The sequence below is a fragment of the Hemiscyllium ocellatum genome, chromosome 35, assembly GCF_020745735.1.
Source record: "Hemiscyllium ocellatum isolate sHemOce1 chromosome 35, sHemOce1.pat.X.cur, whole genome shotgun sequence".
Lineage (NCBI taxonomy): Eukaryota > Metazoa > Chordata > Chondrichthyes > Orectolobiformes > Hemiscylliidae > Hemiscyllium > Hemiscyllium ocellatum.
The window spans coordinates 26,642,890-26,663,549 of NC_083435.1; the positions used below are offsets into that span (position 1 = coordinate 26,642,890).

The window sequence follows — 20,660 nt, forward strand, 5'->3', positions numbered from 1 at the left end:
AGTGATAAAGGACAATTTGGAAACCCAACTCAGCAACATCTGAAGGAGGAAGACAGGAACCTAGCCATTGCTGTACAATATGTGCTGCAGTGAAATATGTGAAACCACAGTAAAGGTGGACAAACTTATTCAAGCTGTAAGTTCACTCAGTGAAACCAATTAAAGAGAATAAGAGTCTTTACTAAGATCAGCCTGAATTATTCAGAATGCCATGAGTAATCTTTGAAAAACTATGAAGAGGACAGGATTAGTTTTAAAACCACAGACAGCTGGTTCCATTCAGTAGAGTCAGTATCAAGGGCACAAATTGTTTATTAGGCCACACACAGCCAGATTCCTCCATTTCTAACAATAAAGTTGGGAATGCTCCATTTTGGCTGCAAAAGCCCAGAAAAATCCTTCAATAACCAATACAGAAGACACATTGCTGGATTGTAATACACTCCTGACTTGCACGGAATATATTTCGCTCTTAAAGTTTTCATTTGGGGTAATGGATTATGCTTCATCCAATCCGATGATGAAATGAGGTCTTAGTTGAGACGATCTTGTGTCAGCACACTCGACAAAGCCGACTAAAACACAACTGAAACGGACAAATGAGGCAGTAAACCCAGATTCTGGTGACCAAGAGTTCACCGACCTCTCCAAACACCGCCAGCAGCAACAAGGTTCCATCATAAAACCCCTTGTTGATGGTGAACAGGCTTTGCGGAGCCAGGAGTTGAACTACTTACTGCTGAATCCCCACTCTCTCATCAACCGTTAAAATCACAGTGTTAATACTGCTGGTCACATTCAGGTTCTGGTCAGTGGAATACAACTTAATATTGATGGTGGGAGATTCAATGATGGTAGAGCCTTTGAATGTCAAAGTATTGAGGTGAATGAAAGATGTTGAGATTCGGTCTTGCTGAAGATGGTCGTTGCCTGGTACTTGTTTGGCATGAATGTGATTTCCCACCTGCTAGCCCAAATTTGTATCATGCTATGTAATTACATGGACTGATTCAGTGTCTGAGGTCTCACACTGAAAAATATCCAACCATCAGTGAACATCGTGACTTCTGACCTAAGGATGTAGTGAAGGTTATTGATGAAGGAGTTGAAAATCTTTGGACCTAACACCGTTTCATGAGGAACACATGCAGTGCTGTCCTGTGTCTGAGATTGCTGTACCTGAACAGTTTCACTGGGGGCACATAACGCCAAGAAATTTGTTAGGGCCCACAGCCTTTGCTATATCCCTAGGTGTTAACTGAACACCAGGTCTGGCAGGATTTGGAGGCAGATTCAGGAAGCCCATTTCCTCTCTTTGTTTTATTCATCGAATGTGGACATCATTCACTAGGCAGCAATTTATTGCCCAGTCCTATTTCTCCAGAAGATAATTGCTGTGGGATCTGGAGTCACTTGTAGGCCCAGACCAGATAAAGACAGGAGATTTCCTTGTACAAAAGGTCATGAATGAACTCGATGGTTTTACAGCTATCCTCATTGGGTACATGCTCAACACATGTTTCAGTTCCAAGTTGTTTTTTATTTGAATTCAAACCTCACTGTCTGCCATGAGAGGATGTGAACCCATGTCCCCAGATCATTATGTGAGGGGATTCCCAGCTCAGTGACATCACCGCATTCTCACCATCTTCCCTCACATCAAGGATCCATCTAAACATATCTTCTCTAAAGGTATGTGAATGTTGGGATAATTTCAAAAGTATTTCCATATCAGAGATGATTGCATTTTTGGAGACTGAGGTTTGTCTGATATTTTGGCGATTGAAGGAGGTGAAACTGGAGTTGAAAATCAGCAATGATCTCATTGGGTGGTTTAGCAATATCGAGGGGCTGAATGGTCTCTGTCCCAATGAATTGCAGCTCAGCTCATTCTCCCAGCAACTGGTGATGACAGTGGAAGTGTTTCGGTGATTGGGAAGTCCCAATCCTGGGCGGAGTTATGCAATTTGTTTGTTGTCTATTCTGCCGGAGTCTGGTGACTCACGGAGTCGTTTTATTGTGATTGGATGGATGATAGTTTGGGAGTGTGAAGGTGTCTCGGTGAAGAGGAACAGGAACAAAAACTGAAGCAAAGTGCTTAAAAATCTGTCTGGAGAGATATTGAAGACTCTTCTTCAGAACAGTTTAATATCACTCTCGATGACAGCTCACAGACTGAGAGTGTCCGCTGGAAAATAATTTATCCACCATGACTGTCAACTGAAGTCACGATGATTGGACTGATAGTGCTGGGGCTTCTATGGGGAGAGCTCTCTGCAGGTTAGTAATGGGGGTGTGAGAGAGGGGTAGCGCCAGACTGGGAACTGGGGCATTAACCTTTGATCGTGTTACCGTCAGAATGGTTTATAGGGTAATATTTATCTGTTTTATGTTTAAACGTCAGTGAATACACTGTTTCAAATGATTTAGGTTCGTACGAGATTTAACCATAAGGCCAAAAGATCTGTATTTGCGAAATTCAAAAGATATGTGAATATTACAGGGTGAAAAGTAAAAATGTGAAATTGGTAGACTTTTTTTTCAAAAGTATAGAGAAAGAAGTTAACAACATCATGTGATGAAGCTGAAGTGAATTGTGAAATTCTCTCCAGTGCTGGAGAAAAGGTGAACAAAATGATTCATGATTCAGGAATTGATGCCCTGATTTTTCTGTGTTTCAGAAACTCACTCTCTCCGGTATTTTGACACTGGTATGACTCCGATTCCCAATTTCCCAGAGTTTGTGATTGTTGGTTATGTGGACGGGGTCCAGTTTGCTATGTATGACAGCAATCGCAAGGATTTACTCCCCCGGGAACAGTGGATGGTGGACCGCGAGGGACCCAAGGCCTGGAAGCGGAAACTTTCCCTCGCTCAGGAGCGAGAAGACATTGCCAAACTGCATATTCCGATATTTATGTCACGGACCAACCAGACAGGGGGTGAGTGCTCACCGTTCCACAGAATGACATCTTCCTGTGCATTTGAGGAGTCTGGGTGGGAATGGGTGAAATTAGGAGTGAATCTGAGTTCCAGAGACTGACCGACTGGCTGTGGGAATGGTTGGAGGAGACACCAACTGTCTCTGATCAGCAACTTGTGTTTCTGATTGACAGGGATCCACATTTACCAGATGATGACTGGCTGTGACCTGAGGGATGATGGGACTGTGAGCGGGTTCAACCTCAGAGGATGGGACGGGCAAGATTTGATCAGCTTCGATAAGGACCACATGGTATGGATGACTCCAGTCCCCTGGGCGGAAAGCATCAAAAACAGATGGGACCAGGATGTGGTGGATAATCAGAGGTGGAAGCATTACCTGGAAGTGGAGTGCATCGAGTGGCTGAGGAAATACCTGGAGTATGGACAGAAGGAACTGAGAGTCGGTGAGTGAGTGAGAGGTGTTGTGGTGAAAGATGTCTGGACCTTTCTCTCTTTATGTTCCTGCACTGACTCCTCTTCCTCTCTCCCTCAGTTGCCCCCATTGTGTCCTTTATCCGTCTGGGTGATTCTAACCGACTGTCCTGTCTCGTCACTGGGTTTTACCCACGAGCCATCGAGGTGACCCTTTGGAGGGACGGAGTGTTGATCGGTGAGACCCTGTCCACAGGGATCTTACCCAATCACGATTGGACTTACCAGATCCGGAAATGGATAGAGTTTGATCCGGAGGATCAGGCTGAGTATTCCTGTCAGGTGGAGCACAGCGGGCTGGAGGAGAAGCTGGTGGTGATTTATGGTAAGACTGATTCTCTTTGTGAGAGAGGAATCGGACTCAGACCAGGATCACAAGAGAGAGGACCAGCTGAGCTGCTTCAGCAGGACGCTCCAGGGTAGAGAGAGAGACATTCATATGAACTGTCAGTGTGTCACAGTGCTCACATCAGTTGTAGAGGATGGTAAAATTAAGGCAGTGAATCAGGGACAGTTTGCCAGTGTATCTTGGTGTGTAATGCTGCCCAGCATCTTAATATCCAGGATCATTAAGGACTAAAGTATTAGTATATCATCTGATATGTGTGTGACAGAACCAGCTATGTCCATTCAGTTCACCATATTTCCTGAGCACTCTTCAAGTCCATGGACACTTTAATCTCAAAGGACAAGGGCAGTAGATACTTGGGAACGCCAGCTCCTGCAAGCTCCCCTCCAAGCTACTCAGCATCCTGACTTGGAATTACATTGTGGGTCCATCTACAACACATAAGCTGCATTGGCCTAAGAAGGCAGCTCACCACCACCTTCTGTCGAGCAATTCGGGAATGACTGTAAAGACTGGCCCAGGCATTGACACCCATATCCCTGTGAATTAAAAAAGAGAAACAGATCCTGAGATGTTTTATTATGAGACAGTCCAATGAATCCAGGGATAATAATGTCCAATAGGATCAATGTATCCTGATATTTCAGCATGGCAGCATCCAGTGTATCCTGGAATTGTAGCCCAGTCTATTTAACATTGTTTCTTGATGATCTTTGTCCAACTCAGTGTAACAATGAATAGTCAGCATGAATTTTGAGGGAGAATATTGTGTTTGACCAACTCCATTGAATATTTTTCATGAAGTAACAGAGGATACACAGTAGTAATGTTGCACATGTACTGTTGCAAAGTTTTCAAAAGGCCTTTGATCAGATACTCCCATAATAGAAACATTTAGAGAATGTGGGGTCAGTGGGAATGTGATAAAATGGATTGTTAGCTGCTTTGCAGCCAGGAAACAGAGATTGGGGGAAAAGGGTTAGTTAGTCAGAGTGTCAGAATGTGGGAAGTGGTGTTCTGCAAGGAAACACTTCCCTTCACATTTACAATATTGATTTGGACTTTGAAATTATGGAAATACAGAATTGTTCTAAAGAAGGCTCTTCAGCCCATCATGCCCTGACTGTCTCTCTGAGCATTACCACTCAGTGCTATTCTCCTGCCTTCTCCGCATCACCCTGAATTTGATTTTATTTAAACGTAAATTTAGAATTTAAATTATTATATACAGCAGCACTAAGCAGCCTGGAGACCAAGACAGCAATCCCAGGTAGTCCCAGGGAGGAGAGAAACATTTCAATATATTCTAACAAAGAGCAGAGATGAGCTTTGGACACTCCTGTGTGATAGGAGACAGGAGATGCAAAATCCCAACGTGAGGTGTCTTATGCACCGGACAGCCTGGTTGTGTCTACGACATCACATTAGTCATTGATTCTGGTGATCAAAAACAATTGTCTCCAAAGAAAAACATCCTCGCTTGTCCAACTACTCCTCATAATTCAGTCCCTTGTATCATGGAAACGTCCTTCTGCATTCTTTCAAGTTTAATAACATCTTTTCTATTTAGTAAGGTGACCAAAACACAATATTCCAAGTGCTGCCTCACCAATGTCCTGTGCAACTGCAACATTATTTCCCAACTATACTCAATGCCCTGACTGATGAAAACTGGTGTGCTAAAAGATGCCTTCACTGTTCTGTCTACCTGTGACTCAATTTTCAGAGAACTGTGGTCTCTCTGTTCCACAATAGTCCTTAAGCCCCTACCATTCACTTTGAAACCCCAACCTTGATTTGACTTTCCAAATCACAAGACCTCACATCTATCTGCATTAAACTCCACTTGCCACTTCCCTAGCTGATCAAGGTCCTGCTGCAATTTTTGATAACCTTCCTAACTGTCCACGATACCACCCATTTTAGTGTCATCTGCAAACTTACTAATCATACCTTGTATGTTCTCATCCAAATCATTGATACCAATAACAAACAGCAATGGGCCCAGCACTGACCCCTGAGGCACACCATTAGTCTCAGGACTCCAGTCCGACAAACATCCTTCCATTATTACCCTTTGCTTCCTGCCATCAAGCCAGTTGTGTCTCCAATTTGCCAGCTTCCCCTGAATTCCATGTAATCTAACCTTCCAGGGCAGCCCACCGTGTGGATCCTTTTTAAAGGCCTAACTGAAATCCATTTAGATTATATTCCTGGTCACTTCAACAAAGAATTCTAATAAATTTGTGAGGTATGATCTCCTACGCACAAAGCCATGCAGAATATTCCTAATCGAACCCTGTCTTTCCAAATATGTGTATTTTATCTCTCCGAACCCACTCAACTAACTTACCTACCACAGATATTAGGCTTACTAGTCCATAGTACCCAGGATTTTATTGCAGCCCGACACAATATTCGCTACCCTCCACCTACCAGGACCTCACCCGAGGCTAACGGTTAGAAAGGAAATTTCTTTACAAAAAACCCGAGGATAGACTTTAATCTTGAGAGGGAGATTTAGCCTATCCTACCTCACCTTCAATTCTATCTTGAAGTTTGGTTAGACCACATGTCGAGAACTGCAGACAGTTCTAGTTGCCATGTGATGTAAAGGATATTGAGGCACTGGAGAGGGTGCTGAGAAGATTTACAATGTCAATATCAGAAATGTGTGAGTGTACGCATCAGGAAAGGATTGAGAGGCTTGATGTCTTCTCTCTTGAAAAATGGAGCCCAAACAGAGATCTTTACAAGGATGAATCATTTTGAAAGAGTGGGTGCAGAGGCAGTGTTTGGGGAAGAGCACAACTAAGGACCATCAACACAAGACAGTCACCAAATATTCCACAAGGAATTCCAGAGAAATATCTGCAGTCGGAGCATTAGGAGAATATGAAGCTCGCTGCTGCAGGGTGTGAGTTTGTCAGGATGTATTTAAGGGGAGTTTAGAAAGGAATAGGGAGTGATGGTAACAGATGTAGATGAGGAAGGGTGAGATGAGCAGCTTCACATGACTAAATACAAGTGTATGCTGTTTGGATCAAATTGACTCACTGTATGCCGTGTATTCTGTATAACGCTGAATTTTTTTAAAAAACATTTTTTGTCTCTTTCTCTCTCTTCCTGCTTCACTTGGTTCTCTATCTATCTCTCACCTCTCTTTCTCTCTATCTCTGTCTGTTTGTCTCTCTCCCCCATTTTATTTCTCTCTCTGTCTCTGTCTCTCTGTCTGTCTGTCTATCTGTCTCTCTCTCTCTCTCTCTCTCTGGCAGTCCCAAAGTCTCACTCCCAGGTTCTTGTTACTGTCGGGATTGTATTTGGACTCCTCGGCATCATCTATCTCGCTGTTGTAGCTGTCGTCGTTCACAAGAAGAAAGGTAGGAGTTTGTAAGAAAATGGTGGCTCCTCACTGGCAGTTCAGGGAATTAGAGAGTCTGGAAGCATATGGCCAGACGGTAGTGAAGGAAAAAGGAATATTGTGAGCTGTTTTGGGCCCCACATCTAAGGAAGGATGTGCTGGTGTTGGAGGGAGCCCAGAGGAGATTTACAAGAATTATCTCAGGGTTGAAGAACTTGTCATATGAGCAGCTGTTGAGGACTGTGTGTGTACTGGACGGAGTTTAAAATATCGAGGGGAAATCTCATTGAAAATTACACATTACTGAGAGGCCTGGCCAGAGTGGATGTGGAGAAGATGTAGGAGACACAAGGACCCAAGGGAACAGCCTCAGTGTGATCTGAGGAGGAATTTCCTCAGCCAGATGGTGGTGACTCTGTGGAACTCTCTGTTTCCATACTGTACATCTCGATGACTCTATAAGACCATGGAGGCCAAGACATTGAGTGTCTTTAAGACAGAGATAGATAGATTTTTGATTGGTAAAGGGCTCAAGGGTTACGGTGAGAAGGCAGGAGAATGAGGTTGAGAAATATATCAACCACGATCGAATGGTGGAGCACACCCGATGAGATGAATGGCCTAATTCTGCTCCTATATCTTGTAGTCTCTAGTTCATTGTTTGGGTTCAGAAAGTTTGTGAGGAAGCTCTGTGTTTGGGAGTCAGTCTCCGGGTTAGTGATGGCTCAGGCATTCGGGAGAGGCCCTCCATTTGTGAAGGACGGTCAGAGATATGGTGCCCTGTTCCTCACGTTAGGCTGGAATGTCTGAGGGGTGAATGTCTCACATTGTGAGCGTCAGGTCAGACAGTTCAGACTGGGGCTGGCTCTGAGTTCACTGTTGGGCATCAGCAGCTCAGGGCAATGTGGGTCGGAGAGGCTGAGTCTGGATGGGAGTGAGGGTCTTCAGCATTTCCTCTGATTTCCTGACAGTATGTCAAACTGACTGAACATTCCTTGTTTTACAGGGGGAATGAAGAGCGGCTACAATCTCACAAACAGTAAGTTGATAACTCAAACATCTCAGCGTCTGTGTTAGTGTATGACAAGCTGTTCTACCTGTTTCAAACAAAAACACAAACACAGTGATCTGAAACAGAGCAAAAAGCAGTAATTGCTGGAGAAACTCAATAAGTTTGACAGCAGTTGTGGAGAGAAAAACACAGTTGACATTTTGAGTCCAGAGACGTTTTGTACTGGGAGTTCTGTGTGTGTGTTTCTGTGTGTGTGTGTGTTCGGGGGGTCAGGGTCATCAGATCTACAGCATTAATTCTGCTTTCTCTCTCCACAGATGCTGTGGGCCATGCTGAGATTCTCCAGCAATTTCTATTTTGTTCTCTGTCTGGTCTAGAATAGTCTATCTGTCTGTCATCCTCCTCTTGCTCTCGTGTGCTCTCTCTCTCATACACTCTTTCTTTTACATCTCGGGGTCATTTTCACTCTCACTCCTGTTCTCGCTCTCACTCATTTCTCTTCCTCATGCTTTCTTTCTTGTGAATTTCTCTCTAACACTTTCTCTCACACAAATGTTTCTCACTGTCTTGCACGCTGTCTCACAGTCGCATTTCTCACTCTCTTGTTTCTTGATCTCTCTCTTTCGCTCTGATAATGAGCAGTTTCTAATGCCTCTCTTTCCATTAACAGCTTCTGATGAAAGGACATCCTCAGACGATTCTGCCATTTCCTGAGGTATGAATATTGTTGGTCGATGTTGTGAGCAGACTATTCTAACTGGGATATAGAACAACCTCAATTATCCGAACGAGATGGGCAGGGAGTATGTGGTTTGGATAACTGACCTGATCAAAAACAAACAAAGCATTGACAATACCTTGAGATCTTGTTTGGATAATCTGAAATTCAGATAATTGATGTTTGGATAACCGAGGTTATTCTATATTGGGGCTGCTTTTCGCTGTATGATCAGGAGGATGGACACTGAACTCAGACTCTCTCTCTCCCTGTGTGATCACTACAGACCAGCTCATGCAGTTTGACACTAAGCTTTCAGACTGTCCTTCTGGAGTTGGTTGACTTTGTCCTGGTCTCAGCCTCAATATATCGTCAAGAGGAAGGATTTATGCTATAGAAACATCTGGAAACCTGACATCCTGGATGGGGCCTCTTGTCATCTGATTGACTCCTCTAAAGGAGTCAATACTCCTAGACTTCTCGCTGTAGTTTGTTTCTGGAGTTCAGTTTTGCTCTCCCGGGATTCTGAATTGCTGTGATGTGGTGGGTGGAGTCTAGATCTGATGGAGGCCTCCAACCAGGTCAAGAGACCAGACCATATGGAGATAGAAGAGAACTATTTTGACTGGCTGGGGTGTCTCGGACTCGAATGCCAGTGTAGTTTAAAGTCAGATCTATTGAGGGTGAAACTAGGAAACACTTCCACACATACAGACTGGGAAATGGTTAGAACGCTCTCTTTCTCAGAAAGTAATTGATGCAAAATGAACTTCAGTGACTTAAAATCTATAAAACTCAAAACTAAGAGACGAATGGAAGCTATATAAATGGATTGAGGCAACACACCAGCAAAGATCTGATTGAATAGTGGAACGGGATTGAGGGGCGAAATGGACTCCTCACCTTCCATGTCCCTGTGGGTTTTGCTGGTCTTTAAGGAGTGAGTCTGAGGGGTTTTACTGATGTTTGGGGAATGGGCCTTTTGTGTTTCACTGCCGGTGTTTATGGGAGATGCTATAAAATGTGCTGGGTTTTCTGTGCTTTCTAACAGAGTTTTTTTTTTCTCTTCCCCAGGTTCCTCTAATGTCCTTGCTGGAAACCAGGTTTCCATTGCTGGAATTGATCTTCTAATTTGTTCATCCTCAATTTCAGGAGTGATTTGAATTGTCAGTCTGGCTTAGTGAAATGTCTACATTTTGTTAATAATAGATTATTGAAATCTATTGGCAGATGTTGAAATGTGAATTCAGTCAAATTTAAAATGAAGAGACAGCTTAATGGTGATAATGTCATCTTTATTGTTTGTTGTTAACAGCCATCTGGTTGGGGGGGGATCCAAGATGGCGGTGACCCAGCAAAACTGAGTCCACAGTGTTCTACCCAAAACTTGGGCAAAGTGGGCTATCCACCCCCACCACACTCACTAAACCATTTATAATAGTTGTTAACCTTAAATAGTTACCTATTAGTACATTTAAATAGTCTAATACTAGCTGGAAAATGAGTAAAGGGAAGGGAACAGGCGGCTCTAAGAAAGCAGGGACCCCTCCCCCACCCTCTCCCTCTTCAGCTGCAACAAAGGTGTCTTCAGCTACTTCAGGAGATTTACCAATGAAGATGAGCTTTGAGGAGATGTTTGCCAGGTGGGAGGCGAAGATTGATGCTTTTATCGATGAGTCTCGGCAGAGCAGAGAAGCACTATCAGCCGAGCTGCAGAAGCAGGGCAGACATTCAGGAATTGGAGTGCCGAGTCAGAGAGGTGGAGTCGAAGGCCGCAGCCTCAGAGACTGCGATAAAATTGGCAGCCGACCACATCCATTTTCTCGAGAATCGAGTCCAGAACCTAGAAAACCACACTGATGACCTCGAAAATCGATGTCGTAGAAAAAATATTCGGTTGTTGGGCCTGCCCGAGCAGGAAGAGGGAGGTCAGCTGACAGCATTCTTAGAGCATTGGCTGCCACAACTTTTAAATCTGCATAATGGATCAGGCCAGGTAAGGGTAGAATGGGCCTACCGGGTCGCAGTACGTGGGCCCGGCTCAACCCAGCGCCCACGCCCGGTCCTGTTCCAGCTGCAGAGCTATAGGGAGAGGCAGATGCTCCTGGAAGCCTCAAGAAATCTGGGAAAAGATCCCCAAGCTATGACCCACAAAGGATCCAGGATCATGCTGTTCCAGGACTTCTCCCCAGCTTTGGTCCAAAAGAGGAAGGCATTCGATGAGGCGAAGAAGCGTTTAAGGGACTTAAATATTCAGTACTCCTTACGATATCCAGCGACGCTACGTCTTAGCCACGAAGGATCCATATATAACTTCGGATCACCGGAGAAGGCTAAGGAATTCTTGGACTCTCTTAAATAAACTGTAAGAGATTGTGGACGCTGGTCTGCCTTTCCCATTATTTTGGTTTACATCCCTTCATCTTTTCTTATCTTTCCCCCTATGTGTGTATGTATATATATATGTTGGGGCGTTTGGTTAATGTTGATGGGGAGAGGTGCTTACCTTATTCTATTTTACTTCTGTTTTTAGGAGCGGGGTTGTTTTTCTTTCCCCTGTTATTTTGTGGTATTATATTTAAGTATTACATGTTGAGATTGTAATCTTATAGTTATATATGGTATTAATATTCCCAAATATATTTAGATGTGGGTGTGGGTGGGGTGTTCACTGTTAACTCTAGCTTTATATTATATTTGAATTCTCCTCATTTTATTGAGGAACACCTGGGTCAAGGGTGGGGCACTGGTTGGAAGAGGGTAAGATGGACTGTGGAAGAGGAAGTGACGCTCCTTGGGAACAAGGGAGAAAATCTCCAATTCGGAATGTTTTATATCTTTTATACTTAGAAAGAGTTTTTTGTTATATTGTTTTGAGTGTATCAGAGAGTCTTTACTTTTGTAAATCTTGTATGCTCCATGCTCGGGATGTTCTAGATAGGGTTTCCCCTCCCGAGGGGTCTCGGATCTGTCCAGATGATTATGGCTGAACAGTCGGTTAAGTGGTGCACCTGGAATGTCAGGGGGAGTAATTCGCCAGTTAAAAGGAAGAAAATATTATCAAATCTTAAGAAGGAGAAAGTTGATATAGCTCTCCTACAGGAGACACACCTGTCGGATAAAGAACACTTAAAATTACGACAGGGCGGATTTGATCAGGCCTTTTTTTCCTCTTTTAATTCAAAAAGCAGGGGAGTCGTTATCCTTGTCCGGAAGAACTTCCCTTTGAAAATTCTAAATCAGATAAAAGACGAATCTGGACGATATATTTTGATTAAAGCCCTCATAAATGGAGAGGAATATGGGATCTTAAATGTGTACTGCCCCCCGGCACACCCCTTTAAATTCATAACGGAAGCTTTTTCAAAACTGATGGCCTTTGGTGCCCGTCATACAATTATAGGGGGAGACTTTAATTGTATTATGGATCCGGAAATAGACAGGATTCCCAAGAGTGCCGCTGGAGTATCTCCCAGATCTAGACAACTGGCGGACCTGAATAAAGAATTAGGATTGGTAGATGTATGGAGATGTCTCCATCCACAGGGTAGAGATTTTTCTTTCTACTCTAATCCACATAAATGTCACACAAGAATTGATATGTTTTTTGCCCCATCGATTTTTCTAAATTCTATAGCAACCTGTAAAATAGGTACTATAGCAATCTCTGACCATGCCGCTGTATACATGGAAACTAAGGTAAAGAACAATGGGACATCCGCTCGGCATTGGCGTATGGACCCCTTCCTGATAAAAGATAGCAAATTTTTAAAGTACTTCTCCCAAGAACTTAAAACTTTTTTAGAAATTAATACTGGTACGGCTAGCAATCCGTCAATGATGTGGGAGACCATCAAAGCTTATGCACGAGGTTTGATCATCTCCTATTCAGCGACCCAGAGGAAAATGAAGGGAGAGCAACAGCGTCTGCTCGAAGCTTGCCTAAAAGCAGCCGAAACAGCATATGCTGATAGACCTTCTATCACAAAATTGCAGAGGATTACAGCTCTTAGGACAGCTTTAAACACCGCGCTTACTCAAATGGCTAAAAGGGAAATATTATTTGCGAAACAAAGATTATATGAATATGGCGACAAACCGGGTAGATACTTAGCATTTCTTGCAAAGAAAAAGAAAGCCCCTCAAACTATTCCGACCATCAAGGAAAGTACAGGTACCCTGACTCATGATCATAAAAAGATCAGTGCGACCTTTAAAGAATTTTATTCTGAACTATATAGATCGCAGGATTGTGAAGATAGGATTAGGAGAATGCAGTCATTTTAAAAAAATTTGACCTTCCCGGGCCTGACTCCGGAACAGGTGTCGGCCCTAAATAACCCTTTAACAGTCCAAGAAATACTTGAGGCAATTAGGCAACTTCAGAGCGGAAAAGCACCGGGCCCGGATGGTTTTCAAGCTGAATTCTATAAAGAATTTACAGGAATATTGGTTGACCCACTTATGGATATGTATAATTTTGCGCATGGTCAGGTCTGTCTCCCGCCCACGCTGAAAGAAGCAAATATTTCTCTTATCCTCAAAAAAGGAAAAGACCCAGAAGATTGTGCATCTTATAGACCAATATCCTTACTAAATGTAGACTTTAAAATTCTCTCAAAAATGTTAGCACTAAGACTAGAAAGGGTACTGCCATATATTATAAAGGAGGACCAGACGGGATTTATTAAGGGCCGCAGATCATCCAATAATATTAGAAGGGTCTTGAATATGATCCAAGCCTGTCATCAGGGAAAGATACCAGGAGTAGTAATTTCATTGGATGCGGAAAAGGCATTTGATAGGGTTGAATGGTCATATTTATTTTACACATTGGAAAGGTTTGGCGTTGGACAGGTGTTTACCAAATGGGTTTCAACATTGTATAATGACCCCAAAGCAGCTGTTATTACTAATGGGTTAAGATCGGATGGCTTCAATGTGGGTAGAGGCTGCCGTCAAGGATGTCCTCTCTCACCATTGTTGTTTACACTGATAATCGAACCATTAGCAGAAGCCATCCGGACTGATCCTAATATAACGGCCCCGAGGATTGGTACAGGTAAACACAAAATTACCCTCTATGCAGATGACGTTCTCTTATTCCTCAGTAATCCTTTAATGTCAGTGCCTCGTCTAATTCAAGTTATTAATACATTTAGTGCATTCTCAGGCTATAAAATTAATTTTTCAAAATCGGAAGCCATGCCAATGGGTGGTCTGGCTATGATACCCCACTTAATGGACGGATCCCCTTTTCCCTTCCGTTGGTCCCTGGAGGCCTTCTTATATTTAGGTATTTTTATCACGCCAGTATTTGATCAGCTGTATAGGGCTAATTTTGTACAATTAATGGACCTCCAGCGATGGAGAGACCTTCCGACTTCCTGGCTAGGGAGAATAGCATTAATTAAAATGAATGTTCTGCCCCGTCTCTTATATCCTATGAGAATGCTCCCGCTGATGCTGCCAAGGCTAGCCCTACGTAAATTATATGGCTGGTTGGGCTCCTTTATTTGGAACCATAGACGGCCCCTTATTAAGCTGAAGAAGCTACAGCTTCCACAGGCAAGGGGAGGACTGGACTTCCCAGACTTTAGGAAATATCAGTTAAGCTCCCTACTAAGTTACATAGCTGATTGGGTTTCATCTGATCCACAATCAATTTGGCTGGATATCGAAGCCTCCCAAGTAAAATACCCACTTATTAACCTTTTATTTTCAGATAAGAGGAAAATCATTACAGACCACTGTAAAAATCCCATAATATTAAACACAATTAAGGCCTGGAATATAATGCGGCAAAATGAGGGTAACTCACATAAAACATCCCCCCATGCACCCATGCGCATGGGGATTCCAACCGGGGATTACAGATGCCACCTTTAAACTCTGGAGATCCAGGGGCATCTCATGCTTAGGGGACCTATTTAAAGATGGGATCCTGATGTCCTTTGAGCAGCTGCGTCTGAAATTCGGAATACCTAATGGGGATCTCTTTCGATACTTCCAAGTTCGAGATTATATACAGAGGAAGACTACATTAATAGATAGTCTTTATAAATCAGACAGAGAACGTAATGTCTTACGACCAGCGGGGGCATCCTCCGTTAGTACTATATACCATTTGCTACATGATGGAGTCTCAGGAGACATGGATGACCTGCTTAAAACATGGGAGCAGGACTTGGGGCTAGAAATCTCTGAGGATATGTGGAATGACATTTGGGAAAATGCTAGAAGAATTGCTATCTGTAACAGAACTCAGGCTATCCAACTAAAGATACTTCATAGGGCCCATATAGCACCGGCTGGACTGGCAAAATTTAAGGCAGGAGCATCTCCAATGTGTCCCAAATGCAAAATAAAGGTGGGTACTCTTGCACATTGTGTGTGGACTTGTCAGAAAATCCGCAGATACTGGACTAAAGTGGCAAATACCCTGACAGAAATTTTAGGAACGGAAATTAGGGTGGACCCTGTATCTCTCCTTTTGGGCTTTTCGAACCTCTCATCTCTGGATATGCATGGGAAGAGACTATTTTCTATTCTCTCTTTCTGTGCAAGGAAAAATATTTTGGTGAACTGGGTGGCTGAGGGCCCCCCTGGACTTTCAAATTGGCACAGATTAATTATGGAATATATCCCCCTTGACTTCCTCACAAATATGGTGCACCGAAAGACTGAATTATTTTATAAAATATGGCAGCCCTTTTTGAATTATATAAATGCAGATATTTCGGCTATCCTAACAAGGGCTTTTATTTAGTGAAGATTTCAGACCGGGCTGCTCCGGGGCCCCTTGGGAGAGGAATCCTGCGCGAATACGGGTTTTATTATATTTGATGTTTATACATTCCGAGCATGTAAGAGACTTAGGTATACACTCTGGTTAGTTATAGGTTAGATTAGTAGAAAGTTGAGTTTTTTTTCTTTCTTTTTTCGTTTCATTTTTTTCTCTTTTTGTTTTCTTTCTTTCTCTTTTCTTTGTTAAATTATGACTATTGTATATATGATTTAATTGTACATCAATGTTTGTATTTGAGAGTTTTGTTTATTTTTGTAAATTTGCAAAAATGTTAAATTTCAATAAAAATATCTACAAAAAAAAAGCCATCTGGTTCACTAATGCCCTGCCAGGATAGAAATTATTACAGTCTGGTCTACATGTCACTGTGCAATGAGTTAACTCTTAACTGCCCTCTGGACAACAAGCGCTGGCATTGCCGGTGATGGCCAAATCTCAGGAAACAATTTTTAATGTTTGACAGTGTGGTTATTTTTCCTGAGCAGAAACTTCATCTCCACAGCACAACACCCATTGGTCATGCCCCATGCACAATACTGCCAGTCAGTTCAGCACATAAACATGATCTTCATCAGCCATTCATCAGTGGGATCACCCCAGACCTCAATTTGAATTTTCCTACACCTTAAATACTGAGTGAAAACTTTTTCTATGAGCTTGTTACACAGCAATATCACTGGATATTGATGGAAGACAACATTACCTTACTATAATGTCATGAATACATGTCATGCATCCACCTCTTGCCCAGGCCATGCTGCAGTCTCACACTTTCTGACTTGAATTGTTTCCATGTTCACACTCCTATCAATTTATAACCTTCCTCGTGCAAAGCCTCAATAGAGCTGCGTACTCATGGGCTGCATTCCAGCTTCCTGTCTTGGGTTCGAGGCTGCACTATTTTCTGTCCCACTCTCTCCAACTCTAAGATTTTGCTGAGGTGTTTATTGAGTCATCGAGTCATACAGAACAGAAACGACCCAAACAATCTATGTTCCCAAACTAAACTAATCCCACCTGGCTATGCCAGGTCCATATCACTACAAACGTTTATTATTTGTGTACTCATCCAAATATAAATGGTGTAACTGTACCATGTCCACCACTTCCTCTGGACATTCATTCCAAACACAAACCATTCCCAGTGTAAAAATGTTGCCTCTCATGTAGGTTTAAATTCTTTCTCCTCTCACCTTAAAAATATGGTCCATGGTCTTGAAATTCATCCCCCCTCTACACGCGGACACATACACACACTCACACAGACCCTCTCTCATACACATGCTGTCCCTCATACACACATAATCCCCCCATACTCACATCCACACATGTGCCCTCCCACAGGATTATACTCTGTCACACTCACACACACACTGCCAAGCACACGCACATGTAAACGCAAACTCACGTGCACTCACTCACATACATGTGTATGCGCGTACACACACACACGACTATCAGGTGAATTGCATTTGCAGAATTGTTTTTGCAGACATATTGTTGAGTTTTGGAGCAAAATATAATCTACAGGCCGTCGATCCATATCACCTTAAGTTATCTTGAGAATGTGACTTCAAAGAAATTCTGGCATTTTCATATTAATGAACCAACACCTATAACCCACGCTGAAAGATGAAAGACTTAACAGCAATCTTGGTTTGTTCAATATATTGTTTCAGTTGTATGATGCTGTGATCTTTTGCTATAAATTCTGTATCTTGTCTCACAGCTCCCTGATGAAAGAGCAGCGCTCCGAAAGGTAGTGTTTCCAAATAAATGTGCTGGTCCATAACCTGGTGTTGTATGATTTTTAACTTTGTCCACTCCAGTCCAATGCCAGCACCTCCACATCATCTGCAATAAGAAAGAGTCTAACCATCAGCCTTTGACCATCAATAGCTTTACCATCACTGAATCCCACTGTCAACCTCTGAGGGGTTACTATTAATCTGAACCTGAACTGGACTGAACATATAATACAGTGGCTACAAGAGCAAGTTACAGGCAATGAATACTGCAACATGCAACTCACCTCTGACTCACCAAAGCCAGTTCACCATCAAGAATGCACAATTCAGGAGTGTGATGTAATACTCTTGACTTACCTATATGTGTGCAATTCCAGCAACACTGATCAAGTTTGACACCATCCAAGACAATGCATTGGCACCAGATTCATAACTAATTAGCTACTCCGCAATTGACACTCAGTAGCAGCAGTCCACACTGTTTACAAGATGCACTGTGAACCTTCAACACAACACTTAGACAATGCCCTTCATATCAATGTCCATGACCTCCCAGAAGGATAAGGGCTGCAGATACTGGGAAAACCACCATCTATATGATATCCTCCAAACTACTCACCATCCTAGCTTGGAAATATATGTCTATTCATCAGTGTCACTGGGTCACAACCCTGGAATTCTCCATGAGTGTGGCCAGAGCCCACATTGGTCAGAGCCCTTGAAGATTCTGGCCACAGAAACTGACAGACAAATGCCTTACTCACATCAATCCAATGAGATGTATGATGGTGGCCCTGAGGCCGTACTGGGAGATTACCAGAGGTTACTATTCATGGACCAAAACTACAAAATCAATGAGTGTGATTTCCCTCTCCATCAGCTAATAACATGTGACAATTCCACCAGCTCCGCACACCATTGTGCAGAAGTTGCTGTTTGAGAGAGTGGATGGAATTGTGCAGAAAATCCCACACACTTCTGTTTCCAGGTGAAGACCAACCATCCAGCGTTCATGGTAACACCAACTGTTACGCTTACAGAATATTCAGCAAAAATGCCAGCCTGGCAACGAAAGACACCATCTCTGCACAGGTCTCCCATCAGAATACCCTGGACAGAGAACACTCCTGCCTGACATTTCTATAGGGCTTTCCTTTCCAGCGGAAGCACTGCCAAAGCTGCAGATACTGTGTGCACAGTTCATGAGCCACCTGGTGGGCTTTGTGAACAAAGGCCACAGGTGGATACAGTAAGGGACTGTGGAGCAGCAACCACTGTAACTTTGTAAACAGTAACAATAAGTAACTCACCTCTGCCTCACTCACATTCCATGATTTCCACAGAAAGGTGTGGGATATCATTCAGGAATGTCCAGCAGGAATTCAGGCAGTACCATCATTGAGACTGACCGCTGCTTTGCATCTCTACGCAATGATGATGGGTTATCCTTTCAGTGTATATGGGGTAAGATTTGAAGTAATGTTTGCAGCATTTGAAGCTGGATGTGAAAGCTAAACATTGGCAAAGTACTTACATCTCAGAGTGAGAGTCGTTGCCATAAAATGTGAACACCCGAACAAGTGAGGGAAATCAGAGAAACAGAGGAAGAAGGACATTCAACCTTTTAACTCTGCTCCACCATTCAAAATGATCATGGCTGATCGTCCAACTCAGGACCCTATTTCCATTTTTGCCCAATCCACTTGTATTCATTTCATCCTAAGAGCTGTACGTAACCATTTCCTCCAAATATTCAGTGTGACAAAGGCTCACCACTCTCTGGATGAAGACATCTCTCCTCATCTCAGTTCAAAATGGCCTCCCTCACATCCTTAGACTGTGATCCATGGTCTGGACTCCTTGCTCATTGGGATGTACCCTGCATTTACCCTATCTTGTCCTGGGTTTCTATGAGATCTCACTCTTCAAACTTCTAACCCCTACTGCATAGCGTCCTAACCCATCCAGTCCCTCTCATACATCAGTCTTGATATCCCTGGAATTGATCTGGTAAAGGTTTGTTGCTCTCCCTCCATCGGCAGAATATCGTTCCACTGATAACGTGACCAAAACTGGATACAATATTCGCAGTGTGGTATCACCAAATGTCTGTACAATTGCAGCAAGACATCGTTGCTCCTGCACTCAAACATTCTCACTATGAAGCTCAACACGTTTGTTTTCTTTATCTCCTGCCACATTTGCATGTTTACCTTCAGTGATGGCTGTAGAGCGTTTGTTGCACCTTCCTTTTTCCCAATTTATTGACATTCAAATAAGGATCTGCCTTCCTGTTTTCACTATTAAAGTACATAAGCTGAATTTTAACCACATTATCTTGCATCTGCCATGCATTTGCCCACTCATTCAACTTGTCCAAAATACACTGATACATCTCTGCATCCTGCTCACAGCTCAGCCTCCCTCCCAGCTTTGTGTCATCTGCAAATTTGGAGGTATTACATGAAGTTTGTTCATCTAAATCATTAATGTAGTGAACCGCTGGGCTCCAAGCACTGATCACTGTGAAACCCCACACATCATTGACTACCACAAGGAAAATGAATATATATTCTTGCTTTCCAACTACCAATGGGTTCTTGAAATAAACCCGCATCAAGACACACAGAACCTATTTAAAAATTCATTTATAGCACTGACAATTTTACACTGTCAGAAGTAAGCCAGAGGGAAACACCAATAATCCATTGGAAATGAGAATATAGTTCTCATTAAAGGTTTCTGTTAAAGTATACGGGTCAGACCAATTAGCATCATTCACAACTTTTCCTCATTCTTCATTCTTGAAAAGTGATCCATCATAAAACACCTTGTTGATGGTGAACAGGCCTTGCGGAGCCAGGAGTTGAACTACTTACTGCTGCATCCCCACTCTCTCATCAACTGTTAGAATCACAGTGTTAATACTGCTGGTCGCATTCAGGTTCTGGTCAGTGGAATACAATTAATATTGATGGTGGGAGATTCAATGATAGTAAAGCCTTTGAATGTCAAAGTATTGAGGTGAATGAAAGATTAGATTAGATTACTTACAGTGTGGAAACAGGCCCTTCGGCCCAACAAGTCCACACCGACCCGCCGAAGCGCAACCCACTCATACCTCTACATTTACCCCTTACCTAACACTACAGGCAATTTAGCATGGCCAATTCACCTGACCCGCACATCTTTGGACTGTGGGAGGAAACCGGAGCACCCGGAGGAAATCCATGCAGACACAGGGAGA

The 20,660-nt window shown here is 42.9% G+C and overlaps 1 protein-coding gene across 1 annotated transcript; it reads left to right on the forward strand.

Annotated features, from left to right (window-relative positions):
• Positions 1-2,043: 2,043 nt before the first annotated feature.
• On the forward strand, positions 2,044-10,135 carry LOC132832886 (class I histocompatibility antigen, F10 alpha chain-like). Its single transcript, XM_060851088.1, has 8 exons — positions 2,044-2,280; positions 2,682-2,942; positions 3,117-3,389; positions 3,479-3,742; positions 7,042-7,146; positions 8,134-8,166; positions 8,810-8,854; positions 9,932-10,135. Exons 1-7 carry the CDS (start codon positions 2,232-2,234, stop codon positions 8,851-8,853), a joined length of 1,029 nt encoding a protein of 342 aa, XP_060707071.1. The 5' UTR covers positions 2,044-2,231; the 3' UTR covers position 8,854; positions 9,932-10,135.
• The last annotated feature ends 10,525 nt before the right edge of the window (positions 10,136-20,660 follow it).

What these genes read in the sequence shown, in the direction of transcription:
- LOC132832886 (XM_060851088.1), top strand. Translation starts at nt 2,232, where the DNA reads ATGATTGGACTGATAGTGCTGGGGCTTCTATGGGGAGAGCTCTCTGCA. An exon ending in ATGGGGAGAGCTCTCTGCAG is followed by an intron (nt 2,281 to 2,681) that starts GTTAGTAATGGG and finishes TCTGTGTTTCAG; the next exon opens with AAACTCACTCTCTCCGGTAT. An exon ending in GAAGCTGGTGGTGATTTATG is followed by an intron (nt 3,743 to 7,041) that starts GTAAGACTGATT and finishes TCTCTCTGGCAG; the next exon opens with TCCCAAAGTCTCACTCCCAG.